General features: G+C 39.3%; 1 protein-coding gene across 1 annotated transcript; it reads right to left on the bottom strand.

The window, feature by feature from the left end:
- Positions 1–4,736: 4,736 nt before the first annotated feature.
- On the bottom strand, positions 4,737–19,002 carry LOC128694994 (uncharacterized). The gene is made up of 2 exons (XM_053785379.2): positions 18,715–19,002; positions 4,737–6,826 (listed from the first exon to the last, which is right to left on the bottom strand). Exons 1-2 carry the CDS (start codon positions 18,786–18,788, stop codon positions 6,232–6,234), a joined length of 669 nt encoding a protein of 222 aa, XP_053641354.2. The 5' UTR covers positions 18,789–19,002; the 3' UTR covers positions 4,737–6,231.
- Between the last annotated feature and the right edge of the window lie 2,212 nt (positions 19,003–21,214).

The following is a 21,214-nucleotide window of genomic DNA, read 5'->3' as shown; positions in this document are numbered from 1 at the left end:
CTAATACAGATGGAAGTGCCAGTGAAGATGAGCTTCAAGATTTTGATGAGGTTGTGACTGAAACTAATGACCATAATACCTGTAATAGTGAGGGAAAACCCAGACGACCCTCAGCCTTCCACTTCTGGTGCTGGGCCGTCTTGTTCACGTTCAATTGTACCAGAATCAAGGAGGAAACTCCTATTTTCCCAAATCCCGGACCCAGATGTGAGCATTGGTGATGATAGTGATAGTGAATATAAACTACAAGCTCTTGAAAACAGTTCAAGTAGCGATAGTGAAGTGGAATATTCTCCAGTGAAGCGTCAGTATATACGACGGTATATGCACTCTGGTAGCGTGCCTTATGCTATTCCAAGGGGAAGGAGTACATCTCGGAGTACATCCCGTGGCTGTACAACAGGAACAGACAGTGAAAATGAAGATGATAGTGTTGCAATTGGGATGGAAAACATGCATGGTGGTAGTAGTGGTGGTGCCGGCCATGAGGCACCAGCAATGGGCCATGCTGCCACCCACACTGCCACCCATGCCGCTGCCTCAGCTGATCTACAACAAAGGCCACCATCCCCCACCCACCCACCACACCAGCCTCCACAACCACAACCTCCACAACAACCTGTCAATATCCAGTACCCACCAGCAAACCCCACCTGGGATTGGCAGGAAGCTGCCAATTTTGTTCCCAATCCCCATCACTTTGATGAAAGTCAAAGTGGAATACGACCATCTTGTACACTTGGGAACAATGCCAGTGAACTGGAATGTTTCGAGTTATTCTTTGACAAACCCCTGATGGAAATTATTGTCAGGGAAAGCAACAGATACGTACTATGAATACACCATGGCAAACACAATACAGTGGTCCCTCGCTTTTCGTAGTTCTCGGCAATCGTAAATTTCGCCAATCATAGGGGTATTTTCATATAAACATGGACTCGCTTTTCATAGGTTGATTCGCGAATAGTAGTTCTTCCGGGACGCGTACGCACGGTGTGAGACGGGGCGGCCTCCCTATCCAGCCAGTCTGGCATTGTTTACCAGTGAGTGAAGGTCCCCTCAAGTGCTCCTATGAAATATCTCATAATATTCCACTCATTTTAGTGCTTGCAATTACTAAATAAGCTACCATGGCTCCAAAGAAAGCTCCTAGTGCCAAGCCTGTGGTAAAGAAGGTGAGAAATATGTACAGTGACAAAGTCTTGGGCCATTTTCGGGAAGTGTTAAAGAGACACCAGAAACAGAGCTCTCTCCACAGTTACTTTGCGAGACAGGACTAGAGTGACTCTCAAGGTGGTCCTAGTGGCATTAAGAAACAGAGAAGAGAAGCAACCCCAGAGAAGCAATTGGTACCTGAGGTGTTGCTGAAAAGGGATTCCCCTTCCAAACTGTAAACAATCCAATCTCTCTCCTCCTCCAGTCTCCCATACACTAAGAAGAATCTCCAGTAAAGGTAAGTGTTATGCTGTTAATATTTCATTCATCATTTCCATGCCTCGCATGGGCCAGTAGGCCTTCTGCAGTGTTCCTTCGTTCTTATGTTCTTATGTTCTTATTGTATTGTTTATGTACTATATGTATATTTCATGTAAACAATTTTTTTGTTTTAATACTTCTGGGTGTCAGGAACGGATTAATTGTATTTACATTATTTCTTATGGGGAAAATTGATTCGCAAATCGTAAATTTCTTTTATAGTAACTGCTCCAGGAACGGATTAATTACGAAAAACGAGGGACCACTGTACATGTACTTTCACCAAACTCACGTCTACACCAGTGGAAGGAGACAACTGTGGCTGAGATGTATCTTTTGTTTGTCACAATAATGCTTATGTCACATGTGTATAAGCACAGTGTGAAATCATACTGGTCAACAGACCGCCTGATTGCAACCCCAGGTTTCAGTGATATAATAGGAGTAAATCAATTTGTGCTACTATTACATATGCTTCACTTCTCAGACAAATCCAGGCCTGACAGAAATGACAGGTTATATTAGATTAGGAATGTGTTAGTGTATCTGAAACAGAAATTCAATATGTATTTTTATCCTTTCAGGAAGCTTGTTATTGATGAGTCTTTGATTCTGTTCAAAGGAAGACTCTCATTCAAGCAATACATACCAATCAAGAGGAAACACTTTGGTATAAAGTTGTTTGTGCTTTGTGATTGTTACAGTGGTCTTGTATTGGATATAATTGTGTACACTGGAAGTAATACATTGCTTGATACCAGGAAGTTATTGGGTATCTCCAGTGATGTGGTTAGAACAATGATGGAACCATATCTTAGTAAGGGACATACATTATACGTATACTGATAACTGGTACACAAGCCCTTACTCAGTGATTTCTTGCGAGTGAACATGACAGATGTGTGTGGCACAGTGCATGCAAATCATAAACATATGCCCAGGTTCGACGGTGGTACTCCTAGAGGTGAGGTGCAGGCGTTTGCTGCCAATGATATCATGGCATTTCGGTGGCATGACAAACGAGATGTCACACTGTTGTCATCAGTTCACCCTAATGAAATGGCAGACACTGGCAGGCAGCATAGAGAAAGCAATGAACCCATTCTAAAACCTGCAGCTGTGACTGACTACACCCTCAATATGCATTCAGTGGACAAATGTGACATGCAGATTGGGTTTGCTGATTGTGTTCGCAAGAGTTATAAGTGGTACATAAAACTCTTTTTCCATATTCTGGACATTTCCATGCTCAATGCTTATAATATATATAAGATGAGGACCAGAAACAAACCACCATATGGCGAATTTTGTTTGTCTGTCATCAGACAAATAATAATCAAGTACCAAGGAACAGCACCTGCAATAGAAAGTCGCCCACGTAATTATCAACAACTACCTTCTCGTCTAAAGCATGGTGATCACTTCCTAGTAAAACTGCCTGCTACTGCTTTCAAGAAAAAGGCTCAGAAGAGGTGTTACGTCTGTGCACATACAAAAAAACGCCCACAACAATGCAGACACACTCGTTTTATGTGTGAGGAGTGTAAAACACCACTGTGCATGACACCATGTTTCAAAGACTTCCACAGGCTGCAGAACTTCTAAAAACATGTCCTGTGACTGTATATGTGTATATAAAATATAGAAAAATAGTAATAAACAACATTTTGTATTGTTCGTTTGTGTAAATAAGTTTTGTAAACAAAATAGTGACAACAGTGTTTGTGCAGTTATTGTGAAATATAGAAAAAGAAATAACTTACAAAATAGTGCTCACATTGGTCTCACAGGCCATAAAAGTTACTTGGAAAAAAAATAAAAAAATAATAGAAAATAGTACCGGAAAAAGAAAATAAAGTAACACCGGGTGACCGACAGTCAGCGATGTTACCATATGCCGGTCATTTTCTGTCAACTTCACGCCTCCATATCTCGGTAAGTATTGATGGTAAAATTTTTTTGTTTAGCCTACAAAATTTAGAAAAAAAAAAACACTATCTTTTCATAATGAAAAATAATTTTTTAAATTTCAAATTTTTACTGACCCTGAGAACAGGTTTGGGAGAGGACCTGCCAACCCTGAAAGGGTTAAATGAGGAAAACTGACTCTGCAAACGAGCAAATCCAGATGCGAGCAAGGTCATGGAATGGATTAAACTCGTAAGTAGAGGTTCCACTGTATTACTACTACAGTCCTAACTACAGTATTACTAACTACTACTACTAGTGCTACTATTACTACTAATATCACTACTAGTACTACCACCACCTTCCTGCTGTCCATACCTGACCTCTCTTCAGGTCTTCCCCGCTTTATCTCAATTGTGACTTGACAATGGTCCAGGATGAACTGACACACAGTCATAACTTTCCTCTCACAAGTTCAAGTTATTTGACAATTGTTCCAGCCATGGTACTGTCACTTATTCTTTTTTATTTGGCAAATTACATAATAAATTCTGCATTTTTAAGATACTGCTGCTCCTAGTATCTGCATCAATTCTCAGAATTTGTGAACTGCCTGAAGCCACATGAGTGTTCCTCAAGAAAGTAACAATAAATCAGTCTGAAAGTGATTAGTTCTTGGTCTCTTGACTGGAGAAGCGTTGTGTATATGTAGTGCTTTTTAGGAAGTGTTTATGATTTTGTCTTATGAAACAATGATCATTTTGCTAAAACAGCACAGATTCACTATGAAAATCATTTTGATCAGAAAGAACTTTATATACTGTATTGTATTTCATTTGTGTAAGAGAGCACTACGATACTTTGAGTTGCCTTAAACTAAATTGCAGTATATTTTTTAACAAGGTTAGCTGAAGCTGCTACACTAGTTTGGATAAAAGATTAAAAATTTGTATAGAATATTAGTTCACAAAAGTACATCTATCACTGTGTGTGTTCTCAGGGCAGTTTGACATGTTTGACCACTTCTGGCTATTATAAACATGACATATACACTTCACCTCTCAAGACCCTTCCAGCAAAAACTATACACACCCTGGCTAAGGCTAATTCTTAAATCAGTGGAAAATTTTATGCACTAAGTGAACATTTTTAACATAAATATTTAAAATACCATATAAACATTGACTGTCAAAAAAAAAAAAAAAATGAATACGTATCATTGCCTAGGAGAATCATTATATACATGTATATAGATGAATAATAAAAACACTGTATACATGAAGTATCCAAATTTTCAAGTTAAAATATAAAATTACAAGTTGAGAGAAGTGTATATAGCAATTAATTATGTATCAGCATTAGAATGTTATATTTAATGTTGAGATACATATAAATGTACAAATATATCATGCTTTAGGTAATGATGGAGTTCAGTACTCTTAATATAATGATGATATACATAGCTCATGATAGGTATGGAAATCTATGCTACACCAGCTGACTTTACCAACTGAAAAAATAACTTCATTAATAAACTGCATTATAAGACAAATTAATCAATCCTTGTCACTACCTGAAAATTTGCATTCTAACTAGAAAGGCATTTTATTACTACATGTAATATCTGTATGAGCTAGTTCACTATCAATTATAATACTGCATACCAAGTAATCTGTTAAAAGTCTGTTTGGAAAGTGGTCATCACAGTGAACTGTGTTATCTTGTAAATGTAGACTTAAAAATGTGAGGGTTAAAGACTCCTACATTATGGAATGACAAGCCATTAATGAAACAGAATGAATATAGGGATTAGTTGGTTGGTTTATTAGGTTTAAAACCTGTTAACCATATAAGGCTCATTCAGGCTACATACTGCCTGTATACCACCAGTCAAGGATAACCTGATTTCTAAAAGATGGATTAAAAGAAACTCTCAATGCCCAGGACATATGCATCGAGAGATGTCTCTCTCATTGTACAGTACAATCACTGAAATTTTACTGTAAAGCCCATTTTAAGAATTAAAGTATTCTTGACATGGTGAACGGATAACATGCAGTCTTAATGTCCCTTGTGTAATCAATATGCTTTAAACCCATTCAAGCTATAATCTCAGTATGTATATATTCTGAGAGATACATACCTCTTAGTATATATACCCATCAATAAATAAATGGAGCATTTGTCCTAGAAAAATATTCTTTTTTTACTTTAAACATTTCTATTCTAGTTACACAATGCAAACTTTCACTGACTTCTAAGCTCTATCTCTTGTGAATATTAACATATGTGTAATTATGGACAAGCCAATTTGTTGCATTTCTGCTGTTACAAATTGTTCTTTTACTTAACAGGGAATTATTGTTACATTTTCCAAAACTGTACACCTATGCATAGTATATGGTACATCCTGATTTCATAATGGGCCACAAGGAACTGCAATGTTGCTTAAAATTTTCAAATTGTTGGGTGATTGTGAATTGCATATGGCATTTCTTGTTTCATGAAGAATATAACCATTATATTTTATAAGAGAATGACTATAAACAACATTGAATATTAATAATAACAATGTACTGCATATCTCTGGTATGAAATTGCATCATAAAAAAACAGGGATACACACTGTTTAATGAATTCAAGTGCTATTAATACTTTGTGAAAAATATTGATTTTACACTTAGTGCAGTGCTTTATACTATATTGCATATTACAATGAACTGGAAGTCTATTAAGAATTTTACAAAAATACAAATTTTAATTATTAAACACTTACCAGCTCCTACTTGGAATAAAGAAATTGATTACCCTACAAAAGGTACACTTTACTGACTGAAAAAAAAAAAATCATCGCTTCAAAAGCCATGGCGTTTCTCTGGCCTGCTGTTTGCGGTGCAGTTTTTGTACCTTTTTACCTGGAATAATTTTATCCGACAAACCTGGACGTTTTTTCTTTTTTTTTAGTGTTACTTCATCTACCGTTGGTTCTGCTACTAACACCTGGGTTCCTAACTCCCCAAAGGATACTGATGCTGCACTCGAGTTTGTAATGGAGTTCTGAGTCTCTCTCGAGTCATAAGGCTGGCTTATATCTGAATCATGTGCAAATTTGCAATTATGTCCAAATTTGCAGCGACCTTTTCTATAATTCCAACAAATTTTCTTTCCGTTGATTTCTAGGACATCTTTAGGATTTTCTGTCATTTTTACATGTTTCTCCAACACCATCTTTTTATCCTCTTGTGCTTTGTGGAATGGATTAAAGAATACAGAAGCAGAATGATCGTCATCATATGGAGACAGAGTTGCATTGTCACGAAGGGGATTTGCAAGAATTACAGGGCTGCTGGGTTCTTCTTTCTTATTTCTTTTGATCTGCCGTTCTTGCTCAAAAGAAGATTCAAAGTAGTTGACACCTGTCTTGCTGGTGGTCTTGTTCAATCTGTAGGACAAGAGATAACCATTGTTAAAACCCTTGTAATAGAGATAATCCTTGCTAAAACTCTTCTCATGTATAAAAAAATCATTAAATAGTTATGAGCATCCATCCGCTTACAATATTTATGAATATCGCAAAAAATTTGCCTCGGTTCCTGTTACAAAACCCGATACACAATACGATTCGTACGAGACGTGTCCACATGTGGCCTGAACTGCCCCGTGTGTGCCAGTGTTTACAAGCCAGCCAGTGTGCGTGCATCTAAGGATACATTTGGTACATTCCATATTATCCATATCATCACTGTTTCTGGTGCTTGTTTCTGCAAAGTAAGTCACCATGGGCCCCAAGAAAGCTTCTAGTGCCAACCCTTCGAGACCAAGGGTGCTAATGACTATTGAAATGAATAAAGAGATAACTGCAAAGTATGAAAGTGGAGTGCGAGTGTCGGACCTGGCCAAGTTGTATAGTAAATCCCAATCAACCATCTCTACTATAGTGAGCAGGAAAACGGCAATCAAGGAAGCTGTTTTTGCAAAAGGTGCAACTGTGATTACAAAACAGCGATCGCAAGCCTTAGAAAATGTTGAGAGACTGTTACTGGTGTGATAAATGAAAAACAGATAGCTGGAGATAGCATCTCTCAAGCGATCATTTGTGAAAAGGCTAGGCAGTTGCATGAGGATTTAATTAGAAAAATGCCTGCAACTAGTGGTGATGTGAGTGAATTTAAGGCCAGCAAAGGTTGGTTTGAAAGATTTAAGAATCGTAGTGGCATACACAGTGTGATTAGGCATGGTGAGGCTGCCAGTTCAGACCACAAAGCGGCTCAAAAATATGTGCACGAATTCAAGGAGTACATAGAGGCTGAAGGATTGAAACCTGAACACATGTTTAATTGTGACAAAACAGGCCTGTTTTGGAAGAAATTGCCAAGCAGGACTTTCATTACTCAGGAGGAAAAGGCACTCCCAGGACATAAGCCTATGAAAGACAGGCTTACTCTGTTGATGTGTGCCAATGCTAGTGGTGATTGCAAAGTGAAGCCTTTATTGGTGTATCACTCAGAAACTCCCAGAGCGTTCAGGCAAAAGAATATCCTCAAGGCTAATTTGTGTGTGCTGTGGAGGGCAAACACTAAGGCATGGGTCACTAGGGACTTTTTCTATGACTGGTTACACCATGCATTTCCCCCCACTGTGAAAAATTACCTAATTGAAAAGAAATTAGATCTTAAGTGCCTCCTGGTGTTAGACAATGCCCCTGGTCATCCTACAGACTTGTCAGACCGACTTTGTGGGGACATGAGCTTCATTAAGGTCAAGTTTTTGCCTCCTAATACCACTTCTCTCCTGCAGCCCATAGACCAGCAGGTCATTTCCAACTTCAAGAAACTGTACACAAATGCTATGTTTGAAAGGTGCTTTGAAGTGACCACAGATACTCTATTGACTCTAAAGGAGTTTTCGAAGGATCACTTTAATATCCTCAATTGTGTAAACCTTATAGGTAAGGCTTGGGAGGGAGTGACTAAGAGGACCTTGAACTCTGCTTGGAAGAAACTGTGGCCACAATGTGTAGACAAAAGGGATTTTGAAGGGTCTGAGGCTAACCTTGGGAATCCTATGCCAGTTGAGGAATCCATTGTGGCATTGGGAAAGTCCTTGGGGTTGGAGGTTAGTGGGGAGGATGTGGAAGAGTTGGTGGAGGAGGACAATGACGAACTAACCACTGATGAGCTGCTAGATCATCTTCAACAGCAAGAGGCCAGACCTGAGGAAACTGCTTCGGAGGAGGGGATAGAGAAATTGACGAAGTTGCCTACTTCAAAGATTAAGGAAATGTGTGCAAAGTGGCTTGAAGTGCAAACCTTTTTTGATGAAAATCACCCTGACACAGCTACTGCAAGCCGTGTTGGCAACCTGTACAATGACAATGTTGTGAACCACTTTAGGAAAGTCATAAAGGAACGAGAGGTACAGGCCTCTAAGGACAGATATGTTGTGTGACAGAAGTCCAGTGACTCTGAAGCTGGTCCTAGTGGCATTAAAAGAAGAAAGGAAGTAACCCCAGAAAAGGACTTGCTACCTCAAGTCCTAATGGAGGGGGATTCCCCTTCTAAACATTAAAAACTTCGACACTCTCCCCTCCTCCCATCCCATCAATCATCACCAGATCTTCATTAAAGGTAAGTGTCACTTATTCTATTGTGATTATTCTATTGTTATTGTAATTTTTCTATTGCATTAAACTTAATATTTCATGTGGCAAAAGTTTTTTTTTCATACTTTTGGGTGTCTTGCACGGATTAATTTGATTTCCATTATTTCTTATGGGGAAAATTGATTCGCTTTCCGATAACTTTGCTTTATGATGAGCTCTCAGGAATGGATTAATAACGTGAACCGGGGGTTCACTGTACATCAATGTTACCTGCACTAGCAACTAGTCTCAACTCGTCCATCTTATTCCTAGCACTACAACTATTTATGTAATATATATTTCAAGACCCTCCTTTCTCTTTACCCTTCCTGCTCCTTTCTGTTATTCCACTAAACCTATTACTGTCTTTGTCACCTAATGCCACTGGCTTTCCAATATCCACCTCATTTTGCCTATTACTAGTTCTCCTAGTACTCATATTACTACACTGGGACTTCACTGTTTTCCCGCCAAAACCCGTACCACTATTCCTAGTTTAAAGATCTAACAGCTCTCTCCACTGCAGTTGCCAGTGCTCCCACCCCAAACCTAGATAAGTGAACCCCATCCCTGGCATACATGTCATTTCTGCCATAGAAGAAGTCCCAGTTGTCAATGTTACTGCATTTTCCTTTCCGTGATCGATGTAAACCAAGTTTTCCGATGGGCTGCAGAAAATAAGATAATTTAATGACAAATTCCAGCTACTCCGTAATAGAAAACTCAAGGAAATAAGAGTTAGAACGCAATATAAGAAATTCTAACCACACACAATAGAGCGAAAAATTAATGTGAACGACTTAAGAGTGATAATGTCAGAGGATCTCACCTTCAAGGACAACAACAGTGTCATTATCACAATTGCGAGGAAAATGATTAGATGGATAAGAACAACTTCAAAACAATAGTAATTATGTTTTCTTGAGTTACTGTACCTATGAACGGTTTGAAGATTTTTACTGTCACAGCCTGGCCTGGGGGTTATACTTCCCTAATGGCATTTATTTATGCCCAAATAAGCAATTTTCAAACTGGTTGGTAGGCAAGACACACAGGCAACAGCTAGGCAACCCCATCATGAAACGCCTCGCCCACACAGTAGGCCCCCCCAGTCGAGCACAGAAAGTAGGCAGGAGCAGCAGAGACGTGAAGACGATGTAATCAGTCCATCACCCTTCTTGGTACAGAAGACAGATAATGCTGATGCTTAAAGATACTTGAAAATAGTAAACAGAACACATGTATCACACTCAAAAAATATCTTGCTTTGATATTCATGGTTGTCTGAATCTCAATAGAAACTCATTGCAAATACAGGACAACCCCGCTTACAGCACTTTCGCTTTAGTGTTTTGCTAATGCAGTGTTTTCAATTAAACCCATTCTTCATTTATTCATCCTCTCTACAATAAATTTATTCACCACTCAATATAAGCTAAGGAAGAAAATCCTTTAAGATAAGTAATGTGTGTACTGTATATGCATTTTTAAGGCCTAGCTCTATTCCTCACTTAATATATGATAGTGTAAACATCTTATCAGGCTTTTATATGCATTTGAAAGTGAAAAAAGGTTATATGTATTTCACTTTACAGCAGTAGCCTGGAACCTAACCTGCTGTATAAGCGGGGCCCTCCTAAATGGGAGAAAAATATGGAATAACTTTCTGTATGAATTAAAAAATTTAAGATAAGATTTTGTTGGGATTTTTAACCCCCCCTAACTCAACAAAGTTACTGCATCATCAAGAACTGTTCATCTTATTCCCACTGGGGTCCTTTAATCTTCTCCCTCAGGATACAATGCACAAGTCAACTAACATCCAAGTACCTAAATAATGCTAGGTGAATGTGGGCAGAAAGTGTAAGGAAACATGCATTATATTTCACCTGTGCTGGGGAGTAATCCCAGTCTCTCGGTGTGTGAGGATGCTACCAACCAGCCTTTCTTAATGAATGGAAACAAAAACTAAAAAAAAATTGTGTGCTAATATCTTTGCCTGAAACAATTTCTACTGCAACTCCTTAAATTACCATTATAATTTTACATCCAAGTTATAAATTAAGCATGTTTCTTTTTTTGTACAGTATTTAATCATATCTGGAAGTTAACCTTTTGACTGTCGCAACCCCAAATCTTGAAGTGTCTCCTGGTGTTGCAAAATATTTGAAAAAAAAAAAAAAGTTATTTTTTCTTATGAAATGATAGAGAATCTTTTCCCAATGATAATGACACCAAAAGTACGAAATTTGATGGAAAACTTATGGAATTATGCTCTCGCGAAGTTAGCGACATCGGTGACATTTACTCATCAGCGATTTCACCCAGTTTGAGCCCTATTTTTGGCCAATTCCATTGTTCCAGTCGACCAAACTCATAGCTATTTCTTTAGAACTCCATTTGTTCTATCGAATGAGTACAAGAAACCGCCCATTTACCGATTTCAACTACCCAATAAAGTGGTCAGAAATTGGCAATTTGGCCAATTTCACGCAAATTAAAAAATATGTCAATTTCAAAATAGGGTCCAGAATGAACAATGCAAACATTCCTGGCACTAAAATAACATTTTCTCTGTTCATCAATCACGTCTCCAGGCCCCTGTTATAATATCTTGCTTTCTATTTTGTAATTTGATTCACACAAAAAATGGAAGATTTGCTGTTATGCAGACTACTGCAATATGGTAATTGTATAAATAATGTCAGCCCATTCATGACTGCGTATTAGAATGGCTAGTTGGACATTTATTGGATAATGACGTCATTTGTTTACTCTTGAACATCGGCAAAAATCAAACATTTCTGCCAATTTGAGCTCCATTTCAAGATCCTTTTCATAGTAATACCAATCAAAATCACTTCTATTTCTACAATATATTTTCCATTCTATCAAATGAGACCAAGAAAACAAGAATACAACCATAAATACTATACGAAAATACACCTCAAAGTCGGCATTTTAATCCAAAAACACAGTTTTTTTTTTCTCATTATACACTGCGTGCTGCAGGATTTTTTTTATACTGCACACACTAACCACACAGATCCATTCTCTCACATGTGGGCCTACCAGGTTTCTCCTGCTTGATTTGAAGCCGCTAAAACTTTTGAGTACAGTGGACCCATGGTTCACGTTATTAATCCGTTCCTGAGAGCTCATCGTAAAGCAAAATTATTGGAAAGCGAATCAATTTTCCCCATAAGAAATAATGGAAATCAAATTAATCCGTGCAAGACACCCAAAAGTATGAAAAAAAAACTTTTACCACATGAAATATTAAGTTTAATGCAATAGAATAATTACAATAACAATAATAATAATAGAATAAACACAAAAGAATAATTAACACTTACCTTTAATGAAGATCTGATGATGATTGATGGGATGGGAGGAGGGGAGAGTGTCGAAGTTTTTAATGTTTAGAAGGGAAATCCCCCTCCATTAGGACTTGAGGTAGCAAGTCCTTTTCTGGGGTTACTTCCCTTCTTCTTTTAATGCCACTAAGACCAGCTTGAGAGTCACTGGACTTCTGTCGCACAACATATCTGTCCATAGAGACCAGTACCTCTCGTTCCTTTATGACTTTCCTAAAGTGGTTCACAACATTGTCAGTGTACAGGTTGCCAACACGGCTTGCAGTAGCTGTGTCAGGGTGATTTTCACCAAAAAAGGTTTGCACTTCAAGCCACTTTGCACACATTTCCTTAATCTTTGAAGTAGGCAACTTCGTCAATTTCTCTATCCCCTCCTCCGAAGCTGTTTCCTCAGGTCTGGCCTCTTGCTGTTGAAGATGATCTAGCAGCTCATCAGTGGTTAGTTCGTCATTGTCCTCCTCCACCAACTCTTCCACATCCTCCCCACTAACCTCCAACCCCAAGGACTTTCCCAATGCCACAATGGATTCCTCAATTGGCATAGAATTCCCAGAGTTAGCCTCAAACCCTTCAAAATCCCTTTTGTCTACACATTGTGGCCACAGTTTCTTCCAAGCAGAGTTCAAGGTCCTCTTAGTCACTCCCTCAGAAGCCTTACCTATAAGGTTTACACAATTGAGGATATTAAAGTGATCCTTCCAAAACTCCTTTAGAGTCAATAGAGTATCTGTGGTCACTTCAAAGCACCTTTCAAACATAGCTTTTGTGTACAGTTTCTTGAAGTTGGAAAGGAAATGACCTACTGGTCCATGGGCTGCAGGAGAGGAGCGGTATTAGGAGGCAAAAACTTGACCTGAATGAAGCTCATGTCCCCACAACGTCGCTCTGACAAGTCTGTAGGATGACCAGGGGCATTGTCTAACACCAGGAGGCACTTAAGGTCTAATTTCTTTTCAATTAGGTAATTTTTCACAGTGGGGGGAAATGCATGCTGTAACCAGTCATAGAAAAAGTCCCTAGTGACCCATGCCTTAGTGTTTGCCCTCCACAGCACACACAAATTAGCCTTGAGGATATTCTTTTGCCTGAACGCTCTGGGAGTTTCTGAGTGATACACCAATAAAGGCTTCACTTTGCAATCACCACTAGCATTGGCACACATCAACAGAGTAAGCCTGTCTTTCATAGGCTTATGTCCTGGGAGTGCCTTTTCCTCCTGAGTAATGAAAGTCCTGCTTGGCAATTTCTTCCAAAACAGGCCTGTTTCGTCACAATTAAACATCTGTTCAGGTTTCAATCCTTCAGCCTCTATGTACTCCTTGAATTCATGCACATTTTTCAGCCGCTTTGTGGTCTGAACTGGCAGCCTCACCATGCCTAATCACACTATGTATGCCACTATGATTCTTAAATCTTTCAAACTAATCTTTGCTGGCCTTAAATTCATTCACATCACCACTAGTTGCAGGCATTTTTCTAATTAAATCCTCATGCAACTGCCTAGCCTTTTCACAAATGATCACTTGAGAGATGCTATCTCCAGCTATCTGTTTCTCATTTATCCACACCAGTAACAGTCTCTCAACATTTTCTAACGCTTGCAATCGCTGTTTTGTAATCACAGTTGCACCTTTTGCAAGAACAGCTTCCTTGATTGCCGTTTTCCTGCTCACTATAGTAGAGATGGTTGATTGGGATTTACTATACAACTTGGCCAGGTCCGACACACGCACTCCACTTTCATACTTTGCAATTATCTCTTTCTTCATTTCAATAGTCATTAGCACCCTTGGTCTCGAAGGGTTGGCACTAGAAGCTTTCTTGGGGCCCATGGTGACTTACTTTGCAGAAACAAGCACCAGAAACAGTGATGATATGGATAATATGGAATGTACCGAATGTATCCTTAGATGCGCGCACACTGGCTGGCTTGTAAACACTGGCACACATGGGGCAGTTCAGGCCACATGTGGACACGTATCGTACAAATCGTATCGCGTACTGGGTTTTGTAACGGCAACAGAGGCAAATTTTTTGCGATATAACGCTTCGGATACCGGATTTATCGGTTACCGATGACTTCGCGAACCGGGGGACCACTGTATATGTATGTAAGTCAAACACATTGGCTTGTAAGACGTATTTATACAACCGAAACAGTCAAAGGGTTAAAAAGACATTAACTCTTAATATAATGTCTTACTAAATGCTCAATTTTTGCTAAAATTTGCATTACAATATCATGCATCTGTTTAGTAAATAGTGAATGTTGATCTTGTCTGGATTTGGTGATAATTTACAATTTAAATTGTCCAGTACATATTAAGTGAATTTGGCCATGGGGATAGTTCTCTGTTATACAAATGTAGAAAAAACCTAACATGCCCTAAGTCAAAATAATCTAACAGAACCTAACCTAAGTAGTAGTTACATTGTAGCAGTTACATCGTAGTACAGTGGAACCTCAAATTTCGAACGTATCACTTATCAAACGTTTCAAAAAAAAGAACCCTTTTTCAAACCAACTTTGTCCCTATCATCGAACGCACCCCTATTTTCGGACCGCTGGGTACCGGACCTGTCCGCCAGCCCGTCTGTCCACATCTCTGCGCAGGCGCCATGAGCCAGTCTGGCTTTGTTGATGCTTGAGTGAACACTAACCTGCGCTCTCATTCAAACATTTTACGATTATTTGATTGTGTTTAGTGCTTGTGGGACTGTGAAATAAGCTACCATGGGCCCAAAGAAACTTGCTAGTGGTACCCCTGTGGTAAAGAAAGTGAGAAACACCATAGATGTGAAGAAGGAAATAATACAGAAGTATGAGAGTGGTGTGAGACTTGCTGAGCTTGCCAGGATGTATGGGAAAAACAAGTCGACCATCGCTTCTATCCTGGCAAAGAAAGAACAAATCAAGGAAGCTGATGTTGCGAAAGGTGTTAATATGCTAACTAAAAAAAGACCACAAATAGTTAAAGAGGTTGAGAAGTTGTTGCTGGTGTGGATCAAGGATAAAGAGATGGCAGGTGATAGTGTTTCAGAGACAATTATTTGCAAAAAGGCAAGGAAGTTGCATGCTGATCTGGTACAGAAAACTCCTGGAACCAGTTCAGTGACAGAATCACATCCCATTTTAGGGAAATGTTAAAGAGGCGCCAGAAACAGAGGACTGTGGACAGTTATTTTGTGAGATGGGTCCAGTGACTCTCAAGCTGGTCCTAGTGGCATTAAAAGACAGAGAAGAGAAGTAACCCCAGAGAGGGCTTTACCTGAAGTCCTCATGGAGGGGGATTCTCCTTCCAAACACTAACCCCAACTCCCTCTCTCCTCCTCCCTATCTGCCAGATGCCATCACCAATCTTTAATAAAGGTAAGTAAAAATGTTATTTTATATTTATATACATAATTGAACACTATAGTATTTGTTGTGTGTATGTAAAACTGTAATTAATCTCTATAAAATGTATTTTTTTGTGAATATTTTTGGGTTTCTGGAATGGATTAATTGTATTTCCATTATTTCTTATGGGAAATATTGCTTCGATTTTCAGACTTTTCAAATTTTGAACTAGCTCTTGGAATGGATTAAGTTTCATAATTGAGGTTCCACTGTATGCACAACTGTTGAACTATGTCTTAAAAAAGTGAATTTACGTATCACAATGAGACAAAATAATTGTAATATGTTATTATTAGATTTGGAAAAGGACAAGGAAATATTTGTTCACTGTAATTATATAAGGGGTGTCACATCAATGTCTGACTGACCAGGCATGACACATTACTGAATACTAAACACTGACAGGCCCACCTGAGATGCATTCTAGCATCTATTAAAGTACAGTACTTTTTTTTTTTTGCAAATAATTGAACTTTGCAAAAATCGAACTTTTCCACTACTTGAGCTCAATTTCAAGGTATGTACTTTCTGTTGTGAAACCAATCAAAATCATATCTATTTCTGTAATATATCTTCCATTCTATCAAATGAGACCAAAAAACAAGAATACAACCATAAAAACCATACACCACAAAGTCACTGTTTTACACCAAAAACACGGTCACAGTATTTTCTCATTATGCAATGCATGCTGCAGGATTTTTTTATATAGTGCACACTTACCACACAGACCTATTCTCTTATATACAGGCCCAAATTTACCAGTCACAGCTTATCTGAGTGAGCTGAGCTCAGGGCAACCAACAGTGACTTCAAAGCACCTTATCTTTTATGAATAATGTACGGTGTATGTGCTTTACACAACAAGAAGCATTTCTTTTATTTGTTTGAACCATAGCTAGGGCTAAAAGTGAGTGGGTTATAACAATAAATGGAGAAAAAGAAATTGGAATGACTTGTTCAGTTCAAACAGTAGCGGGAGGTTAGTGTGGTGACCCTGAAAATTTGCGATTATGCTAGCCGAAATTAGTGCTGGATTACTGATGGAACCGGATTACTGATTGAAGGATTAGTGATGGCTGACCTGTACTAAATACAGTTAACCTATTATTGTAACTAATGTAACTACTGCATGTTCTTAGAAAATAAAATGATATCAATCATATCAAAAAATATCTAATTTTGGTTAATAAGAAATGGTTTGATTTGCAAAGGGATAACCTGGGAGAAAAAAAACTATGAGGGTAATTCAGAACTATTAGAGGATATATAAAATGATAGAGAAGTGATAAACCTCAAGTACCTGGGAAAGGGGAGGCCATCAAGTTTAATCTGAGGAAGAGGAAGTTTGCTCCAATTCCTTGGCTCAAAAGTCCTTCACCTACATCAAAGCACCTCCTAAGATGGCTTCTTTCATGCTAAATTTAAACATAAAACATCAATAAACAATTATAAACAATTAAATGCCAAGGCTGTAGGGATCATACAGGGCCTGGAGAGTGGGAAGTAATCAGGTTTGATCCTAAGAAATGGAGATTCAGTCCAATTCCCTGGATCAAGAGTAGTTCATGGCATCCAGGTACCCCCCTTGAAGGGTAGGGGTCATACAGTACCTTGAAGGGAAGGGGTCATACTGCTTCTTTAAGGGCTGGGGTCACACAGCACCTCGAATAGTAGGGGTCATGCAGTACCTTGAAGAGAAGGGATCATACAACACCTTGAAGGGCAAGGGGGCCATGCATCACCCTGAAAGCTAGTTCATGCAGCACAGCACCTTGAAGGGCAGGTATTATGCAGTTATTTGAAGAGTAGGGTTTATGCAGTTCCTTGAAGAGTAGGGGTCATGCAGCACCTTGAAGGGTAGGGGTTATACAGGACCTTGAAGAGTAGGGATCACACAGTTAATTGAAGGGTAGGGATCATGCAACACCTTGAAGGGCAGGGGTCATACACCCAGAAGGGTAGGGGCCATACAGCACCTTGAAAGATAGGGATTATGCAGCACCTTGAAGAGTAGGAGTCATACACCTTGAAGAGCAGGAGTCATACATTGAAGGGTAGGGATCATACACCTTGAAGGGTTGGGGTTACATACTTTAAAGAGTAGGGGGCCATACAGGACCTTCAAGGATAGGGATTATCCAGCACTTTGAAGGATAAGGTTCACACAACAACTTGAAGAGTATGGGGTCACATAGCACCTTGAAGGGTAGGGGTCATACAGCACTTTGAAGGGTAGGGTCATATAGCACCTTGAAGGGTTGGGGTCATACAGCACCTTGAAGGGTAGGGGTCATACAGCACCTTGAAGGGTAAGGGTCATACAGCACCTTGAAGGGTAGGGGTCATACAGCACCTTGAAGGGTAGGGGTCATAGAGCACTTTGAAGGGTAAGGGTCATATAGCACCTTGAAGGGTAGGGGTCATACAGCACTTTGAAGGGTAGGGTCATATAGCACCTTGAAGGGTTGGGGTCATACAGCACCTTGAAGGGTAGGGGTCATACAGCACCTTGAAGGGTAAGGGTCATACAGCACCTTGAAGGGTAAGGGTCATACAGCACTTTGAAGGGTAGGGGTCAAACAGCACCTTGAAGGGTAGGGGTCATACAGCACCTTGAAGGGTAGGGGTCATACAGCACCTTGAAGGGCAGGGGTCATAGAGTACCTGACAATCGAATTCGATCCAAGGAAGAGAGCAGCTCCTATGCCTTGGATCAAGAGCCATTCACTGACATGGGTTAATATAACAAAACACAGTAAAGTAGGTTTCTAGTGCAGTTAAACATTGTGAGTGTTGTTACCAGGGTGGGTGTACACGGGCGAGGAAGAGGCTCGCTAACTCTCAGAAAACATCATTTCTCCCGCTTCTCGCCACAAACATATTCATATATAATAAATGATTGAACTTACAGGTGTTGAGTAAGTTCATCGTCACTTTTATCCTCGTCAGATGAAGAACCATAGTCAGCCACCAGCCCAGCCATTGTGTTTACAAACAAATGTTTTCTATGCTGTTGCCTGGGCTAACTCTACTAAAATATATTGTTCAAAATTACGCATATATTACTCTGTAATGCATTTGTGATTGAATTCATATCTGCATTAATAACTTACTACGACTGAAACCAGATCATGACTGTTTAGATAGTTCATTATCACTGCAACTTGCTTATGCATAGGATTTCTGCCCAATATGCTCTGCCAAACCAGGGGCTTTCTATTAAGAATGTTAGTAATTTCACCATATCTGTACCAACTGTAAACCATTCCTTACAGAAATAAAATCTATTTGACTTTATTTTATTTATTTTTCAGTCTGAATTCACCGTATGTCTCTGTAATCATTTGACTACCACTCACACTGTGTTGGGGTGCATAATGAAGATATTTGTTTATTTATTTATTATTAATTTGGACATGATACATAGATGTACAAAGAAATACAGTGGTTAAGTATACATGCCAAAGCCCCTTGTATGCAGAGCAATATGGGCAGGCTTAAAATTAACTTAAGATTAACTAAGCAATGATATATTCAGTGATAAAAATTACAGTAAACAAATAACAATTAAGCACAAATGGGTATTTCAAAGACAGGTCATATGGTCATTTGATGAGTTACTGTGCATTCAACAGAATGGAGTATTCTATTAGGTAATGTAATTTGTGGAAAATACTGTATATATTTTCCAGAAATACAGTAGTTATATGTAAATAGATGGCCATACTGTATTTAATAATTCAACTTCAATAACAAAAACATAAAGTGGGACCAAGTAAACCAAGTCCTAACCGATATAAGCTGGGAAGATACACTAAGCAACACAGGCCCCAACTTATGCCTAGACTAGAACAGATTAACTTGGTGGCACTCGATGTATGCATAAGGCTTATTCCTCTAAGAAAAAGGAGGAGTAGATGTAAAATAGAAAGAGACAAGCGCTCCCTTTAGAGGCGACGGAAAAGAATAACAGCGGCTAAAAGAGGTCAATATATCTGAAATGCGTAGGGAGACACTGGTCAGAGAAATAGCAAGCATCGAACTTAAGCTAAAGGAATCTTATAGGAGTCAGGAATCGCGAGAAGAGCTAAAAGCCATAAATGAAATCGAATGAAACCCAAAGTATTTCTTCTCCTATGCCAAATCAAAGTCGAGAACAACGTCCAGTATTGGGCCCCTACTTAAACAAGATGGGTCCTACACAGATGACAGCAAGGAAATGAGTGAGCTACTCAAGTCCCAATATGACTCAGTTTTTAGCAAGCCGCTAACCAGACTGAGAGTCGAAGATCAAAATGATTTTTTTATGAGAGAGCCACAGAATTTGTTAACAAGCCTATCCGATGTTATCCTGACGCCAAATGACTTCCAACAGGCGATAAATGACATGCCCATGCACTCTGCCCCAGGGCCAGACTCATGGAACTCCGTGTTCATCAAGAACTGCAAGAAGCCCCTATCACGAGCTTTTACCATCCTATGGAGAGGGAGCATGGACACGAGGGTCGTCCCACAGTTACTAAAAACAACAGACATAGCCCTACTCCACAAAGGGGGCAGCAAAGCAACAGCAAAGAACTACAGACCGATAGCACTAACATCCCATATCATAAAAATCTTTGAAAGGGTCCTAAGAAGCAAGATCACCATCCATTTAGAAACCCATCAGTTACACAACCCAGGGCAACATGGGTTTAGAACAGGTCGCTTCTGTCTGTCTCAACTATTGGATCACTACGACAAGGTCCTAGATGTACTAGAAGACAAAAGGAATGCAGATGTAATATATACAGACTTTGCAAAAGCCTTCGACAAGTGTGACCATGGCGTAATAGCGCACAAAATGCGTGCTAAAGGAATAACAGGAAAAGTCGGTCGATGGATCTATAATTTCCTCACTAACAGAACACAGAGAGTAGTAGTCAACAGAGTAAAGTCCGAGGCAGCTACGGTGAAAAGCTCTGTTCCACAAGGCACAGTACTCGCTCCCATCTTGTTCCTCATCCTCATATCTGACATAGACAAGGATGTCAGCCACAGATGACACCCGAATCTGCATGACAGTGTCTTCCATTGCAGACACTGCAAGGCTCCAGGCGGACATAAACCAAATCTTTCAGTGGGCTGCAGAAAACAATATGAAGCTCAACGATGAGAAATTTCAATTACTCAGATATGGTAAACACGAGGAAATTAAATCTTCATCAGAGTACAAAACAAATTCTGGCCACAAAATAGAGCGAAACAACAACGTCAAAGACCTGGGAGTGTCATTTGAAAACAGGTGAATTTGTAAATGAAGGGATAAGCCTATAGAGGAAGGTGCCAGAAGTCGCCAGAAACTTACCACAGGTCAGCTGTTTTTAATAATCTTCCTGGCCTGCTAGTGTACTCGCATATAATCTAGTG

This window comes from Cherax quadricarinatus, chromosome 14 (genome assembly GCF_038502225.1).
Source record: "Cherax quadricarinatus isolate ZL_2023a chromosome 14, ASM3850222v1, whole genome shotgun sequence".
NCBI lineage: Eukaryota > Metazoa > Arthropoda > Malacostraca > Decapoda > Parastacidae > Cherax > Cherax quadricarinatus.
This window is presented reverse-complemented; position numbering and strand designations above follow the sequence as displayed.

Bases quoted from the DNA above. Each gene is read 5' to 3' on its own strand.
- LOC128694994 (XM_053785379.2), bottom strand. From the start codon at position 18,788: ATGGCTGGGCTGGTGGCTGACTATGGTTCTTCATCTGACGAGGATAAA. The intron at 6,827-18,714 runs GTAAGTTCAATC...CTTGTCCTACAG, and splicing joins GATGAACTTACTCAACACCT to ATTGAACAAGACCACCAGCA.